The sequence below is a fragment of the Pseudorasbora parva genome, chromosome 9, assembly GCF_024679245.1.
Source record: "Pseudorasbora parva isolate DD20220531a chromosome 9, ASM2467924v1, whole genome shotgun sequence".
Lineage (NCBI taxonomy): Eukaryota > Metazoa > Chordata > Actinopteri > Cypriniformes > Gobionidae > Pseudorasbora > Pseudorasbora parva.
In genome coordinates, this window is record NC_090180.1 from 43,920,272 (window position 1) to 43,943,776 (window position 23,505).

At 38.1% G+C, this 23,505-nt stretch overlaps 1 protein-coding gene across 2 annotated transcripts in view; it reads left to right on the plus strand.

The window, feature by feature from the left end:
* Window positions 1-592: 592 nt before the first annotated feature.
* The window catches only part of fyco1b (FYVE and coiled-coil domain autophagy adaptor 1b), a 28,555-nt gene continuing 5,642 nt past the window's right edge, over window positions 593-23,505 (plus strand). The window contains exons 1-16 of one of the 2 annotated variants that reach the window (XM_067452749.1): window positions 593-682; window positions 1,217-1,317; window positions 3,363-3,469; window positions 4,589-4,714; window positions 8,107-8,213; window positions 9,047-9,190; window positions 10,752-10,845; window positions 11,476-13,602; window positions 16,328-16,420; window positions 17,399-17,517; window positions 17,618-17,785; window positions 17,934-18,077; window positions 18,910-19,100; window positions 21,221-21,341; window positions 21,991-22,089; window positions 22,915-23,125. In XM_067452749.1, coding sequence (XP_067308850.1) covers window positions 1,266-1,317; window positions 3,363-3,469; window positions 4,589-4,714; window positions 8,107-8,213; window positions 9,047-9,190; window positions 10,752-10,845; window positions 11,476-13,602; window positions 16,328-16,420; window positions 17,399-17,517; window positions 17,618-17,785; window positions 17,934-18,077; window positions 18,910-19,100; window positions 21,221-21,341; window positions 21,991-22,089; window positions 22,915-23,125 — 3,903 coding nt within the window. In that variant the 5' untranslated portion in view covers window positions 593-682; window positions 1,217-1,265. Of the gene's footprint in view, window positions 683-1,216; window positions 1,318-3,362; window positions 3,489-4,588; window positions 4,715-8,106; window positions 8,214-9,046; window positions 9,191-10,751; window positions 10,846-11,475; window positions 13,603-16,327; window positions 16,421-17,398; window positions 17,518-17,617; window positions 17,786-17,933; window positions 18,078-18,909; window positions 19,101-21,220; window positions 21,342-21,990; window positions 22,090-22,914; window positions 23,126-23,505 lie in introns of those variants that run through there. The other variant, XM_067452750.1, reaches the window with a different exon arrangement.

Sequence of the window (23,505 nt, forward strand, 5' to 3'; positions counted from 1 at the left end):
AATTAAGTAAAAAAACACTAAAGATTTGTGTTGTTTCAGCTTATTTTATTTAAATAAACTGAGCAAACAGCTAGAATCATTTTTTGAGTGCTTTATGGCATAATTTAATTGGCTAAATATAGAGAGGACTTGCCATTTCACAAAAAAAGGACTTGAATCAAGAAACCTGAATAAAAAAATAAAAATAAAAAAATAAAAAAAAGTTGACCTAGGCCTATAGGTCTATATATTAAATATAGATTGTTGAATGCATTGTTTAAATAAGACTTTGCAACGAATTAACCTCTTTTATACTAGTAGTCTATGATGTCTCTTCTTAGCCTAAAACACCTGCTATAGTATCATGACTTTAAAGGTGACATTGATAAAACAGTTATTTGTTGGATTTGATCTTTCACAACGTGTTAAATGTTATACAGTAACACTTAACACATATTTGTTTACACCTGAGTTTGTTTTGTGTCAGTGATGTACTTATTACTGATCATCACATGACACTACTCTTTTAACTGCGTTTCTATCGCGCAACCAAACTTGGTGTGCTCTTGACCAATCCATATCGCGCTTTCGCCCCTGATTGGATCAGCGTGCTGTCAGTCAATCTTAGTAACCCCCCCTGTAATGGCAGCACGGTTGTAGCTACTGTAAATACTCGATGAGGAAGATCATCTTTCTGTATGAAGTATGTCTTTATTTTACATCTATGTATCATTGTTTGCATCGGGTTATCTTATATACATGTATTTATCCTGACGATAAACTGTTAGACGTATGACTCAAACGATAAAACGCTGTTGAGAAGTTGTAAAGTTCAGCAGGTGCGTTGTCTCCGCAGTCTCATTTAAATATTAAAAAGGAGTATTTATAGTTTTAGTTTTTTAAACATGTTAATCATGATATACTATTTAGGGTTTGTGAATGTATGACTGTGAAGTTCTCCACGTTTAAGAACAAATCAATAAAAATCCACAACACACTAATATATTTAATTATTCTATATTGCTCTTCTTATCCTATGTTATCATACAAAGCATACATAAATATATATATATATATATATATATATATATATATATATATATATATATATATATATATCATAACATATTATGTTTTTATGACATGGTATCATACCATCATAAACAGTTTGAGGTTTACAGTTTTATTGTTGTCTTTATTATTTTAGTACAACCCTGTTTTTTCTTTGCTTTTACAGACATAATGTTTACTTTATGAACCATCCACACTAACATATTCAGCCCACCATGAGTACAGTCGGAGAAAACCAGCTGCAGAGAATAATCAGAGATCTGCATGGTAAAATCTGGCTCTGTCTCACCCTCACCCTCACACACACACACACACACACACACACACACACACACACACACACACACACACACACACACACACACACACACACACACACACACACACACACACACACACACACACACACACACACACACACACACACACACACACACACACACACACACACACACACACACAGAGTGTGATTTATTGCATGTTCGGAGAGTCATGTGAACTGAGTCTCTTGATGCTGTGGTTGGCCAAGAGATGTTAGAGCTTATTCTAGATACACTACAGCTGCGTCCAAAATCACATACTCTCTTGAGTAACGTTAGGTATTTTTTTAAAAATGCTCTTTATAGTAAGAGTATATGTAGTATGAATGTACATTATACACATTCTGGACATACCACATTTTGACATGTTGTCATTATCATGTGAACTACCTATCAATCCTCTCTGAACATAAATCATCTTCCATGCCCTTATAGGATAGTAAAGTGTCCATTGTATGTGCACTTTAGAATCGCGCCGGAAGTAGTAGGTCATCCGTGTACTTTTTGCCTACACTTTTATGAGTACTGTGAATTCGTACATACTTCTTTTGTCACATACTGTTTTTCGGCTACTATGTATTAGGGAAGTATGCTATTTTGGATGAAGCCTACACTATTTCCCTACATACTTTGTATTCTCGTAGGTATTCATCTAGCATGTTATCTGCATGGGCAGTATTGAAATCATGATCTGTGAAATTTAGCTCATTGGTGCTTATTTAATAATATTAATGTTTCTCATTAATGTAAGGTGAAATTTGGAAACTAGTTGTTCTTAATTCAAACATCATGCAGTCTCTCTACAATATATAACAATCAGGGCTTGCCATACATTTTTTGCACACCAGCTACTGTAGCTAGTGGTTTTCCAAAGTTAATACTCATCATTTTCACTGGCCAAAATGTTGATATTGATACCATGGGGAAAACTTTATAGATATTTTTAATAGTATCTCATAATTTTGCGGCAAGTGACTTAGGCCGCTGTCACTTTAAGACCTGACGGACAGATCCATTGTTACACATACTTTTTCTTTCTCAACTGTTTACATTCACTTAAAACATAACTGACTGTGTTTACGTGAATACTCATTTTGACTCTATTTTGTGTGCGTTTGACTGGTTAAGCGCAATAAGCAGTGAAAAAGAACTCAATTTAGTACTGAGAGATGCACACACTTTGGGTGTGAGAGCAAAATCTGTGTGAGGGAATGAGTACAACTTTGTGCAATACGCTCAATCCCAAAACAAAATTCAAGCTATGTAACACCAACAATATTCATCCGGACCAATGTTCATATTCATGTCAACCCTTTATAATGTATTAGGGCTGTAACGATACACCAAACCCACGATTCGGTTCGTATCACGATTTTTGACCCACGGTACGATACAAACCTCGATATGGGGGGGACAAAACAGTTTTATTCTGTACAGTATTCTGTAGCCTATTTTGCCGTCAATACCATATATCTGTATGGTCAATAGGCTACTGCCGACGTTTTCTTTGCGGTACCAATAGGCAATATATATTTAACATGAAGTATAGGGCCTCCTGTACATCAATACCAAAAGAAGCGCGCGTCAGACACGCTTCTGGTGTGCAAAGAAAGAGAAAACGCCACGCAGCCGCCCCGCGAATAACACGCAACAGAAACGCCACGCTCACACCACGTTGCCAGCTGGTTGGGGAAGCTTCTTGAAACACTTACGGCAAATTGTGTGGGTCTTGTCAACTACACGATTGCCATCCTTGTTCTCCACCGGGTAGCTGAAATGTTGCCATACTGCTGACTTAAAAGTTGGACCTGGACAGGAAGGATAATTCTGGGAGTTGGAAGGGGTGTGTCGCGATTCTGCCTTCTCACATCGCGATACAGGTTCGTGGACCTGCGTATTGCGATTTCGATTTCATATCGCATATCGTTACAGCCCTATAATGTATATACTCTTTATGTAACTTCATGAATCTATATTGCACTTCACCTGCAGATGCAGTTTCTGAGTTGAGCAAAGAACACTGTGATACTGGAGAGCCCATCAGCGATGACAGTTCCAGCCTTCACAAGTTCTGCTATAAACTGGAGTACCTACTGCAAGTATGGCAGAGTTTTTAAGGTTGTTTACATTTTTATGCTTAAGATTTCTTTGTTCATCATGAACTCTGAAGTTCATGTTCAAGTTGCAGTTAAAATGCATGGAATCTGCACCTACAAAACTTTCCACAGAATTCAAATGGTTGTAATCCACATCTCTGCCCCTTTTGTGTTCAATGATTGGATTAAAATATCATCGACCAAAATATTAGTTAAGTACCTTACCTTAGCATATTTAAATAGGGGTCTGATAATAATACAGAAAATTCCTTACTCCTTTTCTCCCTATTATGAGTCAGAGGAAATAATTAAATTAATTACTTTTATATCATTATTATTTTTTAAATAATTAGTTAAATTAATAAAAATGAATTTAGGTCCTTCATTTGACAGTTATATATATATATATATATATATATATATATATATATATATATATATACACACACACACACTATATTATTTAATGTTTTAAATTCTTTTATTTATTTAGGGTTTATTTCAATTTTAGTTTGTTTTAGTAATTGTTTGCTTTTATCATTTTTACACTGTAAAAAATTTGTAAAAACATATTTTTTACATCACTTTAATTAATTTTTTAATTAGTTATATAAGATTCAACTCATGTTTTAAGTCATTGTAATGCTATTTAAGTTTAAATGACTTAAACATCAAATTCCATAGTTTTTTGTAATTTCAGTACTTCAACCTAAACTTGTTTATTTCAGTTGTGTCAAGGCATGATTTCTCATTGTTGTTTATGTTTTTAATATAATATTTATATTTTATTTCAAATGTATTTCAATTACTTTATTTATTGATTTGACAACTGTAAATTGTAATAATAATAAAAAACAAATTTAGCAATAATTTATATAAAATCACAGACTTGTTGCCCACAGTCAGTGCAGGAAATGTTTAAATAAGTTTGCAGATTCTGGTGGAACTAGTTTTAACTTGAGCAAAAGTGGAATGTCATGTGGAATTCAGTTCACACCTGAACTGGATTCTTGCAGATTTTAACATGACATTCTGTGGTGGCCTGGAAGATTGGTGATCTCCGCAGTCATATTCAATCAAAAGTGATAGCTTTGAGATTAACCTGTTGACTGTTGTGTCCAGTTTGACCAGAAAGCGAGGACCACATTTCTGGGCAGCAGGAAAGACTACTGGGATTATTTCTGTGACTGCCTGGCCAAGATTAAAGGAGCTAATGACGGCATTCGCTTTGTCAAATCAATCCCTGAGGTAATCCACAAACCTCTGCAGGAAAACACATCTCTTCAGCCAGTGCGTGTTTGGCTCCAGCGTACCTTCTCATTTCTCTTTCACAGTTTCATGTCGCTGTTTTTCTGACATTTTACATACGTCTTTTTTTATCTCCACCTCTCTGGAGGGTTTCAAGAAGGGAGCAGTGACGCTCAGCCGCAGGTTGGTCATGTGCTGTAGGTGTTCGACTAGCAGTAGAGGCTCTCGCAAATATAACTGTTCTGTTCGTAGATCAAAGAGTCATACGTTATACACATAGGCAGGTGCTGATTTTAGTGCTGTTTGCTAATGCATGCAGAACTATTACTATTACTTTGGGTTAGATAGAAACCACTTAGGTCAACTCATAACTTCACCCAAAATAAAAACTCATAAGTTACTCACTCTCAAGTTGTTCCAAACCTGTATGAGCTTCTTTCTTCGGCTGAACACAAAAGAAGATATTTTGAAGAACATGGGCAACCAAACTGATTGACTTGATTGACCATAGTTTGGGCAAACTTTTTATATAAGGGATCCCACTTAATTTATCAGCCGGTTGGACAAAAATAGTGGAAAAATCATGGACTTACGTTCAAGGAGAGACCTTAGACTTATTTTAGAACCAGAATATTATTACTGTTGGACCAATTTTGGCTCTAAACAGCAATAACCCTGACTCTTAGCCAGTATGTAACCACTAAGAACTTCCTAGAAACCACATAACAACATCCTAGCAATCACCCACAATATACACAGAAATTGCATTCTGCACACTGCAAGGCTGTAGTGAGTTGTTATCTTAATTTTTTTGTGTGTAGTGTTCCCAAAATAATCTGTTTAAGACACCTGTTTTACATTAATGTAATCAATTATAAGAACATTTTCCTTTTTCTTTCCTTTTAAAGAACGACTTTCACTAATACATACAATTTAAACTCTTCAGAATGAATTTGCCACTGAATGCAGGTTTATGTGAGTTTTGAATCCAGAACAAATCTAGCATCGGCTGTAGTGTAACGTTTCCATCTGGTGTCCTTATGCTCTTTGGTCACCCACTGTAATCCTCCATCTGTTCTCCTGACCATTCTGTCCCCGAGACAGACATTGTTTGCGTTTAGAATGGCGTATTACCATACTACTCATACAATATTTTCAGTTTGCGTTGCGTGTATACACACATTTTCTGAATATATGGAATACCCAGAGGTCCTTTTACTATACTTGCCAAAATGTGCAGTATATAACCAGAGCACATGGCACACAGAGTGTATCCCACTATGCATTGCACTTAGCTTGACCTTTCATTTCTAGTTTGCCAGATCAGCAGAAGGGAATATTGAACAGGATTTCTTAACTATTTGGTCGGACTACCAAAAGTTTAGTTTTATTAAATTATTTTAATACTAATAAGGAATGGCCCTATTATTCTGTTTTCTTGCTAATTTTGTTTTGGAGGTCTCCTACATCAGGTTCACATGCATCCAAAGTAAAAAAAAAAAAAAAAAATATATATATATATATATATATATATATATATATATATATATATATATATATATATATATATATATATATATATATATATATATATATATATATTTTTTTTTTTTTTTTTTTTTTTTTTTTTTTTTTTTTTTTCTCATATAATATATTGCATATGTATTAATGACCTAATCCGAAAATGGTTTGCTTGAAGATTCAGTCCAAACACCTCCTTTCTGCGAGTCTACTCTGCTCTGATTGGTCAGATGGCCCAGTCTGTTGTGATTGGTCCACTGCTTACAGTGTGTGTTGGAATGGAACGCTTTACCATATCTGAATACCTGCTCCGATGATCCAGAGCTGGAATGCAGATATGGTAAAGAGTTCCTTTCCAGCACTTTCCAGCATACGAACAGCAATGATGGTGTCATTTTTTTCTATATCCTCATCCTTTGGAAGTGCAAGCAAAGTGGATTTGCAGAGGTGAAAACAGCATCAACGCGAACCAAACTCTTACAGACCTCAGCTACAGGGCGAGTCAAAGTAGACATTGTTCACGGGCAATGAAGACCAGTGTTGCTGGTTAATAACTTTTCTTCAAACAACTAGTAAAGTAACACATTTTTATTGCACTTTTGGTGTGAAAGGGCCTTTTTTGGTTATTATAAAGCAAACAAGCAAACCCAGCCCAGAAAAAGCAATGCAAAAGTAATGTAACATATTACTTCCCATAGAGAGCAACACAATATTGTTATGCATTATTTTTTAAAGTAACTTTCCCAACACTGATGAAGACCATTAGCTGGTAATGCAAAGTTGGTACATGGTTATGTACGTATATAACAGGAAGTGATATTGAATTCCTGATAATGACTCGTTCCAGCAGTTCAGAATAAAATCTTTCTTTTAGTAGACAAATCAATCATTCTGTGTTAGTTCAGGCAGGCTGCATAGTCAAGCTCCGCTATCAGCTGACATCAGCTGATAAAAATGTCAGACCCCAACCATATCAGCTGATCTGATTCCTATGCTCTCAATTTGCAACTCTTAAACAGTGCACCTTACTTATAAGCAGCTTTGCAACCCACCTCCTCCCCAGCTTCTCCTTAAACTTGTGTTTAACTTAATCAATGTCATTCTCTTGTCATTGATGCATGCTCTGTTCTCAATGGGGGAATTTATGCTGCTAAAAAAAAGGTGAGGTTGTCCCCAGAAGCTGCTGCTGTTCCCTGTCTTGGCTTTTCATGGAGCTCATGAATAGGATGAGGAATTTAGAACAGAGCCATATCGCCAAATGTAACTTTGCAAAATAAGCCAATGAAAAGGTTTTTGACTTAGGTGGTCCTCACTAAAGTAACTTTATTTGTTGTGCACTTTGATCTTTAAAACTTTGCAGACCTTTTACATTCACAATCATCTGTATTACACACTGCAATAAAGGTAATATTTATTTAAAAAAAAAACATAATTGGGGCACTTTAAAAACTAAATATAATGTAGTGATCTTCATGTTTTTAAGCAGATGATCTGTTCAATGACCTCTAAACTATGGAATACCTTTAAAAACTCAAATGTTTGTCAGGTGTTGTTTCACTGAAATACAATTTCAATCTTTCCATGTCAAAGTTTCACGTTTAATTCAATGTAATCTTTGTAATGAATTCTTCTCCAAATTAGTTTTCAGTGTAGCTCTGTTGTGATGTTCACATGTTTGTTGTAATTGTTCTTCAGCATGCCTCATTCCACTATCATAAGGATCTTTGGGGTTTTGGTGTGAACAGCAAAATAAGAATCTGATTGTGGTCTGGCCAAACTGAACGTCATTCTCAGGATGCTCTGTGATTTTAAAACATGTATATCTTTTTTATTGAATGCAAGGTCTATGTGTTTATTGTGTGTGCATTTAGCTGAAGACATCATTGGGGAAAGGAAGGGCTTTCATCCGCTACTGTCTGGTGCACCAAAGGCTTGCAGACACTCTTCAGCAATGTCTTATGAACTACAAAGTCACATGGTAATGTGATCATCAATAATTTGACCATCTTAATGCAAACTTATCTTAATACATGTACAGTAAGATTATGATTCATAGCTCAAAATGCATACATTTGCAATTGCTATCTCCCCTAAAGTGCAAAGTATAATTTGTATTTCCAGTAAACATCCAGTAAATGTTTATGATATGGCATTAACTAAAAATTAACATGAGAAGAAGTAGAAATGAAGATGAAAATGAGTTAATATAACATTAGTATAACATTCTAGTGTAAATATTATCAGTGGTATGTCTGAGACTTACACTCAAACATGCAAACAAATGTTTTGACGGAAAGCACAACCACACAACATTCTAAAGTGTGGTAAAGAATTCACACGAAAACAAAGTGTAAATGAAACCAGAAACTAGATCTATTATATTTAAACAGTTTAGGCTTCACTAAATTAGTCTACAATAAATTACAAATAATATTTATTTTGCATATAACTCAATATAGTCATGTGAATGAAAAATGTTGATGCATTTGTGCATATATTAATGCATTCATTAAAATTCACAAGTATCACAGTTTTGCAAGCTGTTTTTTTACAGAACAGCAGTGTTTCCCTTCCTCCACCCGCTTTCACTTCTTTTTTAAAACTTGTTGTCTCAAAGTAGCATACTTGCATGTCATGTTAGCGTTTTTTATTATAATACTGACAACACAGTGAATTGCAGGCCAAAGGCTGGTGTCTGTGTTATAAAAGATACATTCACTGAAATGCACAGTGTATAGCATCTCTTAAAAACAAACATTCTGAGAATTTCAGTTTTGATTATCATTGCTCACTGATTTTTGTGTATCACAGTGAGTGGTATTATGAACGCGGTCCCTTTCTGAAGTCCCATCTGAACATCGATATCATCAACCACCTGTATGAACTCAATGAGGTCCAGTTTGATGTAGCATCCCGAGGTCACGATCTTGACTCTGACTGGCCTACTTTTGCCAGGTAATTTGGAAGGTTTCAATTAATGAGGAACACAACAATAATGACTTACATTGACTTGCATTTGAAATACATTTAACCAGTTGTATTATTTAGATTTTTCCATTTATTGAGCAGTCTGTTTTAATAGCATTGTTACAGCCTAATACATTGTATTATTGCAAATTTCACATACACTATATTTCCAAAAGTTTTGGGACATCTGCCTTTTCATGCACATGAACTTTAATAACATCCAATTCTTAATCTCTAGGGTTTAATATGGAGTTGTCCCACCCTTTGCAGCTATAACAGCTTCAACTCTTCTGGGAAGTCTTTCCACAAGGTTTAGGAGTGTTTATAGGAATTTTTGACCATTCTTCTAGAAGCGCATTTGTGAGGTCAGGCACTGATTTTGGAGGAGAAGGCCTGGCTTGCAGGTCTAATTAAAGGATGTTTTGAATTATACCAAGAATGCTCGCAGGTGTTTTATCAGGTTGAGGTCAGGACTCTGTGCAGACTAGTCAAAGTTCTCCACACCAAACTCACTCATCCATGACTATGGACCTTGCTTTGTCATGTTGGAACAGGAAGGGGCCATCCCCAAACTGTTCACAAAAAAGTTGGGAGCATGAAATTGACTAAATGTTCCTTTCACTGGAAGGGGCCAAGCCCAACTACTGAAAATTAACCCACGCCATAATCCCCCTTCACCAAACTTTACACTTAGCACAATGTAGTCAGGCAAGTACCGTTCTTCTGCAACCGCAAAAAACAGACTTGTCCATTACATTGCCAGACAAAGAAACGTGAATAGTCACTCAAGAGTCCAGTGTCGGCGTGCTTTACACCACTGCATCTGACGCTTTGCATTGCACTTGGTGATGTAAGGCTTGGATGCAGCTGCTTGGCCATGGAAACCCATTCCATGAAGCTCTCTACACACTGCTCTTGAGCTAATCTGAAGGCCACATGAAGTTTGGAGGTCTGTAGCAATTGACTCTGCAGAAAGTTGCCGACTTCTGTGACTGCGTGCCTCAGCATGCGCTGACCCCTTTCTGTGATTTTATGTGATCTACCACTTCATTGCTGAGTTGCTATTTTCCCCAATTGCTTCCACTTTGTTATACCACTAACAGTTGACCGTGGAATATTTAGTAGAGAGTAAATTTCACGAATGGACTTATTGCAAAGGTGGCAACTTATCACGCTACCACGCTTGAGTTCACAGAGCTCCTGAGAGCGACCCATTCTTTCGCTAATGTGTGTAGAAGAGTCTGCATGCCTTGTGGATAATTTATACACCTGTGGCCATGGAAGCAATTGAAACACTTGAATTTAGTGATTTGGAGGGGTGTCCCAATACTTTTGACAATAAAGTGAACGGGAAAAATTAAAATGCAAATTATTTTTACAGTATTTGCACATGTATTAGGGTTTAGGAAAGTGGTACATGAAAGGGCATTGCCTACAATAACTTTATCTAAGCTCTACATAAATGTATACTTGTTTTTTCATGGTCAAATAATATTAATAAAACAAATGAGCAAAAGAATATACACTTATGTGCATTTTACACATACAGAAAGACTCTGGGATCAGCTCTCTCAACTGCCCATGTGTGGAAACCACCCAGTCGCTGCTCTAGTGTCAACAGTCTGGTCAGCAATTACTCACAGGTTTGCTAACACATTAAAAACAGCAATAAAATGGTCTGTTCTGTTCATATCCTCACAATCTTTGGATACATGTTGTCAGATGTATCAATTAATTTATTAATTTCATGTTGGTGAGCTGTTCTTTTAAAAGTAATCTACTGCAATATTGCATCACCCCTAAAAAACTAAATGGATGTTCAATATTAATGAATGTTCAATATTAATATTTATTAATATTTTTGAATTAGCTTTTATTTTTTTATATTGTCAGTTTTTATTTTAAATTTAGTTTAAGTAATTTGATCATTGGCATACATGACTACAATATAGAAAACTGAGAGGTTTTCAAGTTTGTCTCTCAGTAATTAAATTCAAAAAGAAAACTGCTACTTACTGTAAAAATTACCTTGCTATTATGGAATAAACTCAGCACTCTGTACTTCGAAAAAGTAATCTTATGTAAAACGCATTGCATGAATCATGCTACCCAGAACACTACTTATTTTTAAGTCTGTTTTCCTTTATTTTTACCACCAATCTAATTTAAGATTCAATACATCTAATTTAGTGTCTTTCATTGTCCAAAATAGACTGTTAGTGAATGCATTTTTTTGTCACTGTTGAATAATTGTATTTTTCCCCCTAATGCAGCAAGCTCAGGAGTTCCTCCCAGGCCAAGAATTTGGCTCCAGTTTGCTAGGTGATCTGGGCGAGTTGGGCGAGCTGTCCTGTAGCGCTTCTGAGGAACTGCGCATTGAGCTTGACCAGTCAGAACTGAGACAAAAAAAGCTCCAGGAGAAGGTTCAGCAGCTCACAAGCGAGGCAGGTGGTCTGAGAGCTGTGCTCAGTGACCTACAGGAACAACTCTTGGCTAAAGGTCCTAATCAAGAGAACGGAGGAGGACAGTGTGCAGGGGAGGAGGAGGTGGTAAAAGCTGTCAGAGAGTCCACCAATCCCACCACACAGGAGCTGGAGGTTCTACGGACATCAGAACGCAATCTAGAATCCAAGCTGAACATTGCAGAGAAAAGGAACATGGAGTTGCTGGCAAAGCTTGACGGAGCGTTGAGTGAAAAAGGACAGCAGGCTGCTACTTACTATGACTCGGCCTGGAAGATCCAAGAGCTCCTGACCAAGCTAAAGGAGGCTGAAGAAGAAAGGATTGAATCTAGAAGAGAGAGCGAAGACCGGGCTAGACTTGCTGAGCGACTTGCCCAGGAGCTGACGCTTCAGCAAGAGAAGTTAAAGGAGATGGAAGGCAAACTGGACACATGTAGAGTCTCTGCCGACAAGGAACGAACAACTGCAAAGCAACAGGCTGATGAGCTGCAGGTGACTATCAACCACCTTCAGGGAGCACTATCTCTGAAGGAGCGGGAAACTGGGAACCTCCAGACACAGCTTCAGGATGTGCAAAGGGCATTGGAGGCCCAGGAGAGTCAACTGGAGGAGCTCAAGAAAAGGATGCAAGAGGAGCTGCAACATAAAAGTGTGCTTGAAGAACAACTAAAAACAAAGACGAATGAGTTGTCCACCAGTACCCAGAAGATTCGGCAACTGGAGAATCACAACCAGCGGTTGACTTCAGAGAATCAGAGCTTACAATTGCAAGCCAAGAAATTGGAAGAGTACAAGATCCAGTGCACAAGTTTAATGGAGATCAATGCTAAGCTGATTCAGACTGTGAAAAGAAATGAAGACAGCAGCAAGGAGCTGGCGCAAACCAAGACCACTTTAGAGAGAGAACTGATTACTGCACAAGCCTCCGAAAGACAACTGAGAAGTAGACTGGAGTCAGCTGGACTGACTGTAGAAAACCAAAATCCGGAGAAGTGCATACAGAATGGCCAGATGAACAATGAGGAAACCGAAATTGAACAACTTGGGGAGAAGAGTATATCAAGGCTGGAAGAATTAGATGACAGTGCTGCAGTCCCACAGGAAAACAAGAGAACATCTTCTAAACACCTACTTGAAGCCATTGAATCCTCAAGAACTGATAATGGAGAATCCACTTCCAGGTTGGCGCTAGCTGAGGCCCAACTTGAACTTAACATGAAGGAGGTCTCCAGACGTCAGGAGGAGGTCATGGAGCTCCGAGCTCAGCTATTGGTAAGCTCAGAGGAGAGGATGAAGATCCAGGCTCTGCAGGAAGTGACAGAAGCCTCCAGAGAAGACCTCCGTGCTCAGACAGAGCAACTCAAATCCCAGGTGGAAGAGTTAAATCGTAGGCATGTGGAGGAAATGCTACACTGCCGTGAAAGAGAGGATGCTCTGGTAAAAGAGAGGGATATGGAGGCTAAGGTACGGTCAGAAATCCAAACAAACATGACTGCCATGAGGGAAGAGCTTCACTTGTTGAAAAATGAGAACAGTACACTTGTATTTGAGAACGGAGAGGCTCGTGAGGCCTTACATAGGGCCAACACTGAGACAGCAGAGCTTGGGGTTCAAGTTTGCATGTTGACGGGCCAAAAAGAGGAGGCTCAGTTGCGTTGGGAAGAGCTCTCTGCCAAACTGAAGGAGCTACAGATGGAGGCACAAGAGGAGGTGGAAACTCTAAGTGTTTCGATGGATTCCATGAGTAAAGATAATGCAAGACTCCAAGAGCAGCTAAAGCAGACAGAGGGACTCCCAGAAGCCATGCAGAAGTTGCAGGAGAGATTTAACCAGGTGGAGGAAGAAGCCAAAAGCCTCCAAGAGATCCGGCAGAGGGAAGTTGACACAATGAGGTCCCAGTTGAGCGATGAGGCCGAGCACCACCAAAGTCAAATACAGGTAACTGAAGTACACAGTAAAGACCTGTTCAGGATAGATTTTTCAGTCCTGATCCTGCAGGATTTTGTCCCACTCCCGCAAAAATATACATTACCTTCTCCCACCTATAACATTCAAGTTTTGTCCCGCTCCCGTCTGCAAAAGACTGCATAAAAGTATAAATAGATTTTTTCTATACATTCATTAAATAGTTTAAAGTAATTTAACATAAAAACAAGTGCGTACATGGTAGGGCTGGGCGATATGGCCCAAAAAAATTATCACGATATAATTTAGCATATCAGTCGATATCGATAAATATCACGATAAATGTAAAATCTTTATTTCTTTAAAGTTTAAAGGCATATTTTTGCTCCTGAGTGAAATATGTAGAAAACAAACAGTTAGCTGTGGTTTTAAAACTAACCTTTATTGTCAAAACATGACAAACACTTCCCAAACAAGTGAAAAATGTATTTAAACTGAGGTAGATTTATTTATTAAAATCTTAACTGTGGTCGGCATTATTTTACTCAACACTATATATCAATAATATCATTATACAGGGCTTGACATTAAGCATGTTCATGTGCTTGTCCTTCGAACAAGTAAATCGTTCAAGCTTGTCCAAGTAAAAAATTAGCTTGTCCGGAAAAGTGTGTGTGTGTGTGTGTGTGTGTGTGTGTGTGTGTGTGTTGTAAATATAATTTATTCTGAAGCATTATTCTCACCAGTGTTCAGTCAGCTTTGACATATTTAAATCTGCATATTTGTGGTTTTTATTTTTATTGAATCATTTGAAATTTGTGATATTTTCACCTTTTATAAAGGGCATTTTCCCTTAATCTTATTAAATATAGGCTAAGCTTCATGTTTCATTTTATATTTGTAATTTTGATCAATACAATAAATTAAAATAAGACACTATAAGGGCTGTTACCAATCAAAATAAAAAATTTACACTGAAAAATTACAACAGCATTAAATAATGTTTTGAGATTTGTAGTTTTGAATAGACAAATAAGACATGTTGGAAAGTATGTTTAAAGATCAAATTAAACCACCAGTAGGTGGCAGCAGGTGGCCGTCTTAATGAGCGAGTCATTGAGTCGTTCATTCAAACGATTCATTCAAACACTGAATCGTTCATTTACCCACGTTGCTGTGAGACGCGTTGCGGTTCTCTGCTGTGAACGATTTTCGCAGCTGAAATAGAACAAAACGCTCAATATTGCATTATATATATTTAATTGTGTAAGTAAAACACTAAAAACGCAAACGGGCAAAAAAAAGCGTTTTAAGAAACATTTTGAGGCCCCTTCTCTTGCCTCACAGTGGATTGGTCCACCGTGCATCTCACCGACACACACACACACACACACACCTCACCGACAGTGGGCTGGTCGGGAGAGAAAATTTCAGTATTTGTGGATCTCCAGTAAGGGCTGTCTAGTCTTTTTTATTAATTTTAAACACCAGATGACATTATTTCTCTTTTGATACAGGCGATGCGGAGTCATGAATACATCACCAAAGACAAACAATTATGATAGCGATGTACAAGTCCGATGTTTTAGTGATTATAGTTTGGTAACGTTAGCTTGTTGTAAGTCACCTACTACAACTAAAAAGATAATAAGCCGGTGTGTGAATGTAGTTAATGTAGATTCACCGCTGTGTTGGGCTCAATGTTATATGGAAGAACTTTGAAGAAACACGACAGTTTAATAATTAAATTCCGTGTGGTGAACGTGAACCTATGATAAGCAGTCCATGCACGTCGCTCTGTTTTATGTCGGATGGGATCGCTAAAATATCTCCAAACCACTGAAGTTGAGGGAACTAACTTGTCAACGATATCTGTGTCCTCCGAGCTGGTCGTGAGCGCTGCATTTTCTTCACTATTGCTCTTTTTTAATCGCTCCACTTCACTCCGATCCTCCAAGCTTGTCAGCCACAGACTGTAAACATCACCACGTGCAGCACCCAGAAGCCCGGTCTGCAAAAAGCATGCGCAGCATTACGCATAGCGCGTATATCGAGAATTTATCGACTTGTTGTTATCGTTTTATCGAGGAAAATTATATCGTGATAATTATCGTTATCGTTTTATCGCCCAGCCCTAGTACATGGTTAATAATTCCTAAAAAGTGGACATCTCAGTTCAGCGCAATCTCACAAAGCTCCGTTATCAATGAAGCTGACTTCACAACGAATCTTTCATAATGTCTACACATTTTCCTTGTTATAATCTCAGGATTTGCCAACATGCAGAATTTAGCACTGAACAAAAGCTCACTTTGAGTTGTGATACGATTCAATCTTAAATAAAACTGATTGTCCATTGTGTTCAAGAAATCAACACATATGTCTGTGATAGGCTACACTGCACAATGTTGCAAAAACATGTTTTTAGTAGAAAATCTGCCCATGCTTGTGCCTGTAAATCCTTTTTATTTTGTTTTAGTTATTCTTGTTGCTTTTGCGCAGTAGATGAATAACAATTTATTTGTTTTTAGATGTTTTATTTTTTAGATATTTCTATTTTGCAGAAGTCCCCCAAATCTTTTTATTCTCCTGCAACCCGTACACACACACGAGTACCTTACCGACCGCGGCCATCAAATCTAGTCCTATGCCGCAATCTTATTGCGTTGGGTTCCACGAGTGTAGGTCTTTAGTGTACAGTGCCTATGGGTTTTGGATTTGTCATATTGTACAACTCTTTATAAATTTCTTTCTGAAGGGTCTGAATGAGCAACTGGATGCACTGAGGAACAGGTTGGAAAACGAAGTCGAGAAAGTCTCAAGTCTTGAGTCCAAAGTGTTGGAGCTTGAGGTACTATGATCTCATTAGATGTTTGCTGAGGTCATTTCACATTACTTGGCATTTCATTACATAGAGTAATTGAAAAACATGTAAATGAATCAAGTGAATCCTATATTAATACACTGAATAGTTTTCTATAGTCTTGGCAACTGTTAAACAGTCTACTCTTAAGGTTTGTCCACACAGAACATCCTTTTGCTTTCCACTGAGCTGACTTGAGCAAAAGCTTGAGCATTTCAAGGTGGGGTAAGTGCTTTCTGGTAACCGTTGTTGATATTTCAAATCACCAAAACAAGCACGCCTCTACCCCCAAAAGGGTCTCGGCCCTATTTTGATAGTGGAGCTCCGCCCCACAAATACGTAACCCAGGCAATGACTATGGCAGAACCTGTTTGTTACAGATCGTATATTATTATTCAATGAAAAAGATTTAGATGCTCCATACGGTGGTGTGGAAATGAACGGGTCTTTATCCTCACTGAAGATAGCGACAATATGATCAAAATTGGACAAACAAGCGAACATGACACACAAGCATAGTCAAGCAAAAGCCAGCATATATTAGTTCTCGGCTAATGTCCGTCATTTGTGTCGTCTGTTTTGAATAATGACCTGCACTGAGCGTTCTCTTCTCACCATCAATAGCAGAAATGCCCCTTACCTGCTGATTGGCTTCAAGTTTGTTATTTGAATCTGCCTTAATCTGTTTTGTAAAACGGTTTTGAAATAACACTTACCCTACCTTTAAAGCTGTAAATTCTAATAAACAGAACATTATGCTTTGAAGTGGATGGTATTATAGTTATCATTATATAATACAGTTATCTTTATAGTTATCGTTCTTGGTGTGAATGGCCCTTTAGGGTACCATAATGCTATTGACATTGTTTTATATACTGTTTTATAGGACTGAGCATGTAAATTAAAATTGCTGGTGCAATATTTCCAACCCTAATTTAAATATAATTTTGCATTTGTGTTTTAAAGTCTGTCAACAGTGATCACAGTCAGATGATCAAAATGAAAAATGCCCTCATTGGCGATTCTGAAACTATAATTTATCAGAAAGAGGAACAGATAAAAAACCTCAGAGTGGATTTATCAAGGTAAGAGATTTCTGTACTGCTTTTCAGGTAGACCATTTATTAAAAATCTAAGCAAAAACAAAACAAGAGTTGATCAAGGCCTAATCCTTGTTTTCGTCAGAGCTGAGAAGGAACTGACACTTGCTCAGCAGTCCTGTCATGAACTGGGGGTGAAGTTAAGCAGAAGTGCAATGGAGAAGCAAGAGATTGAACTGAAGATGTCTGCCGAGATTGATGACCTTTCTCGTACCAAAAAGAACCTAGAAGAGAGACTTATTGAGCTTATAAGGTGACTTAGACAGTTACCGAATGTTTTTTCCTTTTGCATTTATTTAACACATCAGGACCCAACCCAAAAAATTCATTTGAAAATTCCTTTATTCTATCTGCTAAATTGTTGCAAGCTGTTCTTTATAGAACTCTGGCTCCCCCTGTAGGGAGAAAGATGCTTTATGGCAGAAGTCAGATGCACTGGAGTTTGAACAGAAGCTGAGAGCTGAGGAACAGACAGACAGAGACGTCACATACTGCCTGAGCTGCCGCAATCACTTCAGCTGGATGTTGCACAGACATAACTGCAGGTCAGGGGTGAAAATTTAAGGGGAAATGGCATTTTTGTTATCCATTATAAATGTCATGTACTTGTGTTCAAACCATAGAATAAAACAGAAGTATCAGAGTATCTGTGTTAGGGCTGCACAATACTGGAAAAACATAACAATGGAATATATTTTGTGATTATGAAAACAATTTCACCAGATTCGAATAGCTCTATTTGTAAAGAATTAATAATTATCGGATGATTGGGGTGATTTTGTTGGGGTCCTTGGGGAGTGAATCTGCATAGGAAATAATAAACAAATTACAAGCATAGATGAATACACTAGAAGAAAGATGCTGATTAAATAAGCAGTGCTTATGTTTTTCAGGTAATTCAAACAATATTTAGATACAGAAATTAAATAATCACAAGTAAAATAGTCTTCACTATATAAATATAAATGACTAATATAATTAATTAATATAATTTATCTTTGTTAATCACTGATCAACTATGATCCCTATACTATTGTGGATGCGCACATTGCGATATCAATGCTAAAACAATATATTGTGCCACCCTAATCTGCATGTTAAGTCATGACGTAAGATTACCATTTCCAGACACAAGCCTCTTAGTGACAGCATATTAGAAATAAATCTAATATGCTGATTTGCTGCTCAATAAACATTTCTTATGAATATTACTGTTGAACACAGCTGCTGTGATACATTTTCAGGATTCTTTAATGAATAGAAACTTTAAAATATTATCTTTTCTACTTTTGAGAAATTGAATAAAAGTATTAATTTCTCACTGACCTTAAACTTTCGAAAGGTGGTGTATAATTGGTTTTCTATATTTTTTGGCAGGTTATGTGGACGGCCATTCTGTTACTACTGCTGCAGTTATGCTGTGAGTGTCCAAGGTGGTAAGGAGCGCTGCTGTAAGGACTGCTTCACTCAGCACAGTGCTGCACAAGAGCGCCACCCAAAGACAAATCCGAGTAGTCCTATACGTTCAATGTCAAGCCCCACCCGAACCAGCACACCTAGAGCCCCAGGTGAGATGTTATAGAGTATAAAAACTTACATGCTTAGCAAATATAACTGAATGGTCCTATCCGACGTGTCATATATTCTTTGTGTTTTGGTGATATATGATAGGGATTGGAAAAAAAAAAAGACTGAAATTGAATGTGTTATTTAATGGAAACCCTGACCTTTGCCGTTGTTCTTCTGTGCACTGCTATGGTATGCGCGTTTGTAAGACTCTATTCCGGGCCGCAGTTCACTCCGACTCAACCAGAAGTGAGAAATCAAGACTGAGAAAACCCCAACAATTTTCATTTTAGGGTGAACCATTCCTTTAAAGGGGTAGCACAGTGGCCTTCTGTGTGGAGTTTGCAGGTTCTCTCCATATCAGCGTGGGTTTCCGCCACACAGTCCAAAGATATGCTCATTAGATGTAATGAAAGAATGTATGTGGCCATTGGTGTGTGTGTGTGTGTGTGTGTGTGTGTGTGTGTGTGTGTGTGTGTGTGTGTGTGTGTGTGTGTGTGTGTGTGTGTGTGTGTGTGTGTGTGTGTGTCCGTCCGTCCGTCCGTCCGTCCGTCCGTCCGTCCGTCCGTCCGTCCGTCCGTCCGTCCGTCCGTCCGTCCGTCCGTCCGTCCGTCCGTCCGTCCGTCCGTCCGTCCGTCCGTCCGTCCGTCCGTCCGTCCGTCCGTCCGTCCGTCCGTCCGTCCGTCCGTCCGTCCGTCCGTCCGTCCGTCCGTCCGTCCGTCCGTCCGTCCGTCCGTCCGTCCGTCCGTCCGTCCGTCCGTCCGTCCGTCCGTCCGTCCGTCCGTCCGTCCGTCCGTCCGTCCGTCCGTCCGTCCGTCCGTCCGTCCGTCCGTCCGTCCGTCCGTCCGTCCGTCCGTCCGTCCGTCCGTCCGTCCGTCCGTCCGTCCGTCCGTCCGTCCGTCCGTCCGTCCGTCCGTCCGTCCGTCCGTCCGTCCGTCCGTCCGTCCGTCCGTCCGTCCGTCCGTCCGTCCGTCCGTCCGTCCGTCCGTCCGTCCGTCCGTCCGTCCGTCCGTCCGTCCGTCCGTCCGTCCGTCCGTCCGTCCGTCCGTCCGTCCGTCCGTCCGTCCGTCCGTCCGTCCGTCCGTCCGTCCGTCCGTCCGTCCGTCCGTCCGTCCGTCCGTCCGTCCGTCCGTCCGTCCGTCCGTCCGTCCCTCCCTCCCTCCCTCCCTCCCTCCCTCCCTCCCTCCCTCCCAGGCCATGTAATGGGGAGGGTTGGGGAAACACCTCATACACTGCCAAGAAAATTCATGCATATGGCCATAGAATCACCATAATTTCAAATACTGCCAGGATATTATCATTTAAAAGTTGTTGTTGCAGCCCTCAACTGATGTTGTGTTTTGGCCTGAAGCTCTGCCCTCCATCTACCTACCAATCACGAAGTCAGTAGTGTTTCGCCATCCGGGTTGCCAGATCTGCTCTAGTTACCACAGCTGCAGATCTACAAACGTTCCTGCTGATCCTGCAGCCTATCTGGCAACCTTGAGTCAGAGGGAGGGGGAGAGGGCATAGTGATTGCAGTAACAGATTTGGCCACAATCTTACATGCACTTCCTTTAAAAGGACCTTATTATACTTTTCTTTTCTTTTTTTATGTTTTCCGTTTTCTTTAGTGTGTAATGTTGCTGTTTTAGCATGAAAAAGTCACCGCAAAGAGAGTTATTTTCTATATCAGTGCACAGTTTCTGAATTCCTGAAACTCCTCCATTAAATTTTTGAGTTCTCTTCAGGGAACCAGCACGTCACAATATTCCTCATTTAAATAATTCCCGCCCAAAGCATATGCAAAATAATGCCTAGTTGAGTTTTTGGTAAGGTTGTGGTAAGGGGTGTGACATTTCTGAAACCCATTTTTTTGACCAATCACAACACACTGGTCCAGCTGGCCCGCTTTTCAGATGGAGGGGCGTCATAGAGACAGGAACTAAGCAAATAGTTTCTGACAGACTGGGGAGAGAGATGCTGCAACAATGGAGAATATGTGAAACATAATGTGATTTTTACAATCAAGCATGAAAATCTATTCTAGTAGACCCGAAAACAAAGTCAAGACTTTTTAATTACGTGTTTTTAATTACGGTCCCATTTAATTACGTGTGTAATGTGACTGTTTTCCTCACAGGGGCACTGAAGTCCCCTCGGCCAGATGATGCAGCGTATGACATCATCACAGAACAGGAGGTGAACTGTGTCCATGACAGCGACTCTTACTACACTGCACTGTCACCAGAGACACGACAGCTGTGAGACACACACACACACACACACACACACACACACCTGTCTTGTTAGCCCAGATTCTCTGCACTAAACACAACACTCTGAATTTGTGCTGAAGTAACAAACAAAATTAAATTTGCTCCTGCTGAGCTGAACTCAGTTTCATTATTGGATTTATTTTCATTTATCAGAGCAAATTTGACATGAACACATGGTGCCTGCCAGTGTATCTTAATGTACTGCTAAGTAAACTACTTTATATTGAAACTTGCTGGTTTTAATTTTGTGTATCACTTGGATGAAGTGTGCAGTGCACATTTTATTCTGTGATATAATAAGTGTATGACAGGAAATTAAATGTAAGTACATATATGCTCATCAGGCACACATGCTCATTTCTCTATACCTTAATCATTAACAACATGTATACTTCACTTATTTCTGTGCCTTAATTTAATTGTTATATTGATTAATAATACTTTGTTAGCTAATCTGTGTGCTCTGTATTTGGACATTTCTGAAATGCATAACGTGGACAAATCACTTGAAATTGTAATGTAGACGCATTCATTTTCTGTGAAGCTTTCTGTGAAGTTTTGTGAAAAGCGCTATACAAATAAATGTGAATTAAATTAAATTAAATTGAATATATATTTATATATACATCTTCAGAAGCAGCAGTGACATTGCCAGCACCGAAGATTCAGACGAGCTGATTTTGGGCTCTGTTCAGGATGCTGAGATCTGCCTGCTGAAATCTGGAGAGATGACGTGAGTGAGACACAACACTCATGATGGATCCCAATGCCCTTATTATTTTTGCTAAATAATAATAATAATAACAATAATAATAATAATAATTATTATTATTACTCTTATTGTGACAAAAAAATAAATATAGTATTGCAATGTTTGTTTTTTTCATGACCATCAATGTTGGTCACATTATTTATCTTTTAATGAAAAAGTCAAATTTGGGTTCCATTTCTCACTATTAACTAACTATTAATTAGGACTTTTGCCTCAATAAACTCCTAATTACTGCTTATTAATAGTTAGTAAGGTATTTGCTAATTTTAGGTATTTTTTAGGATTAAAGTATGTAGAATATAGTCATACAGAATAAGGGATTATTATGCACTTTTTAAGAATGAATAAACATCCAATATACTAGTAATATGCATGCTAATAAGCAACTAGTTAATAGTGAGAATTGGACCCTAAACGAAGTGTTACCCAAATTTGTTTACTGAAATGTGGGGGACTTTTTTCCCCATGTATTATTTACAGTGCATTTTAAAGTATTTAAACATCATAGTAGTATTTATTGTACTGCCTTTAATTTATGTTGATTTTTAATAAATAAATAGGTTATGCATTTTAATTTATGTATAATCATTATGCATTTTTTATTACAGTAATAAGGATCTAATTTCAATAATAACTCAAGGAAAACTTTTAGATGATAATGTTAATGAGAATTTAATGGATAAATGTGCATATTTGTTTTATTCATGTCAAAATAAACCTAGTATTGCAATGTTTAATAATTCCCATGACCAGAATTGTTGACATCAGTGATGTTGTGTTTCACAGGATGTCTGTGCCGTGCAGTGTAAAGGACGTAAATAAGTTTGGCGATATGTCCAAAGAACTCTTTATCAAGTCCAGCTGTTACAGTGTCATTCTCATAACCGCTGCAGATCCGGGGCCTACAATCAGCTGGGTCTTCTCCTCCGAACCCAAGAGCATCGCTTTCAGCGTGGTATACAAAGAGAACACAAATACCCCTCTAGAAGAGGCCAAGGTAACATACATATGCATACGGCGCTTTATTGCTTTCAGGCTTGGCTGTAAATTTATCAGCATTTCTCAGTTTAGAGGTCCATGTGCCAACCTGCTATTAAAATGCTTGGAAATGAACTCTGCCAATGTTTCAGCTTATGTAATCATATTGCTGCTGTCCAGCCAATTTATATCCTCTTTGACTCCAAATGGATTCCATTGGTTATATATTTGCAATATTATAATTAGAAATTTAGATGGTTGATGTTTTAACTATGTTTATATCAATGAATGTATTTTATAATATATATATTTATATATATATATATATATATATATATATATATATATATATATATATATACATATATATATACATATATATATATATATATACATATA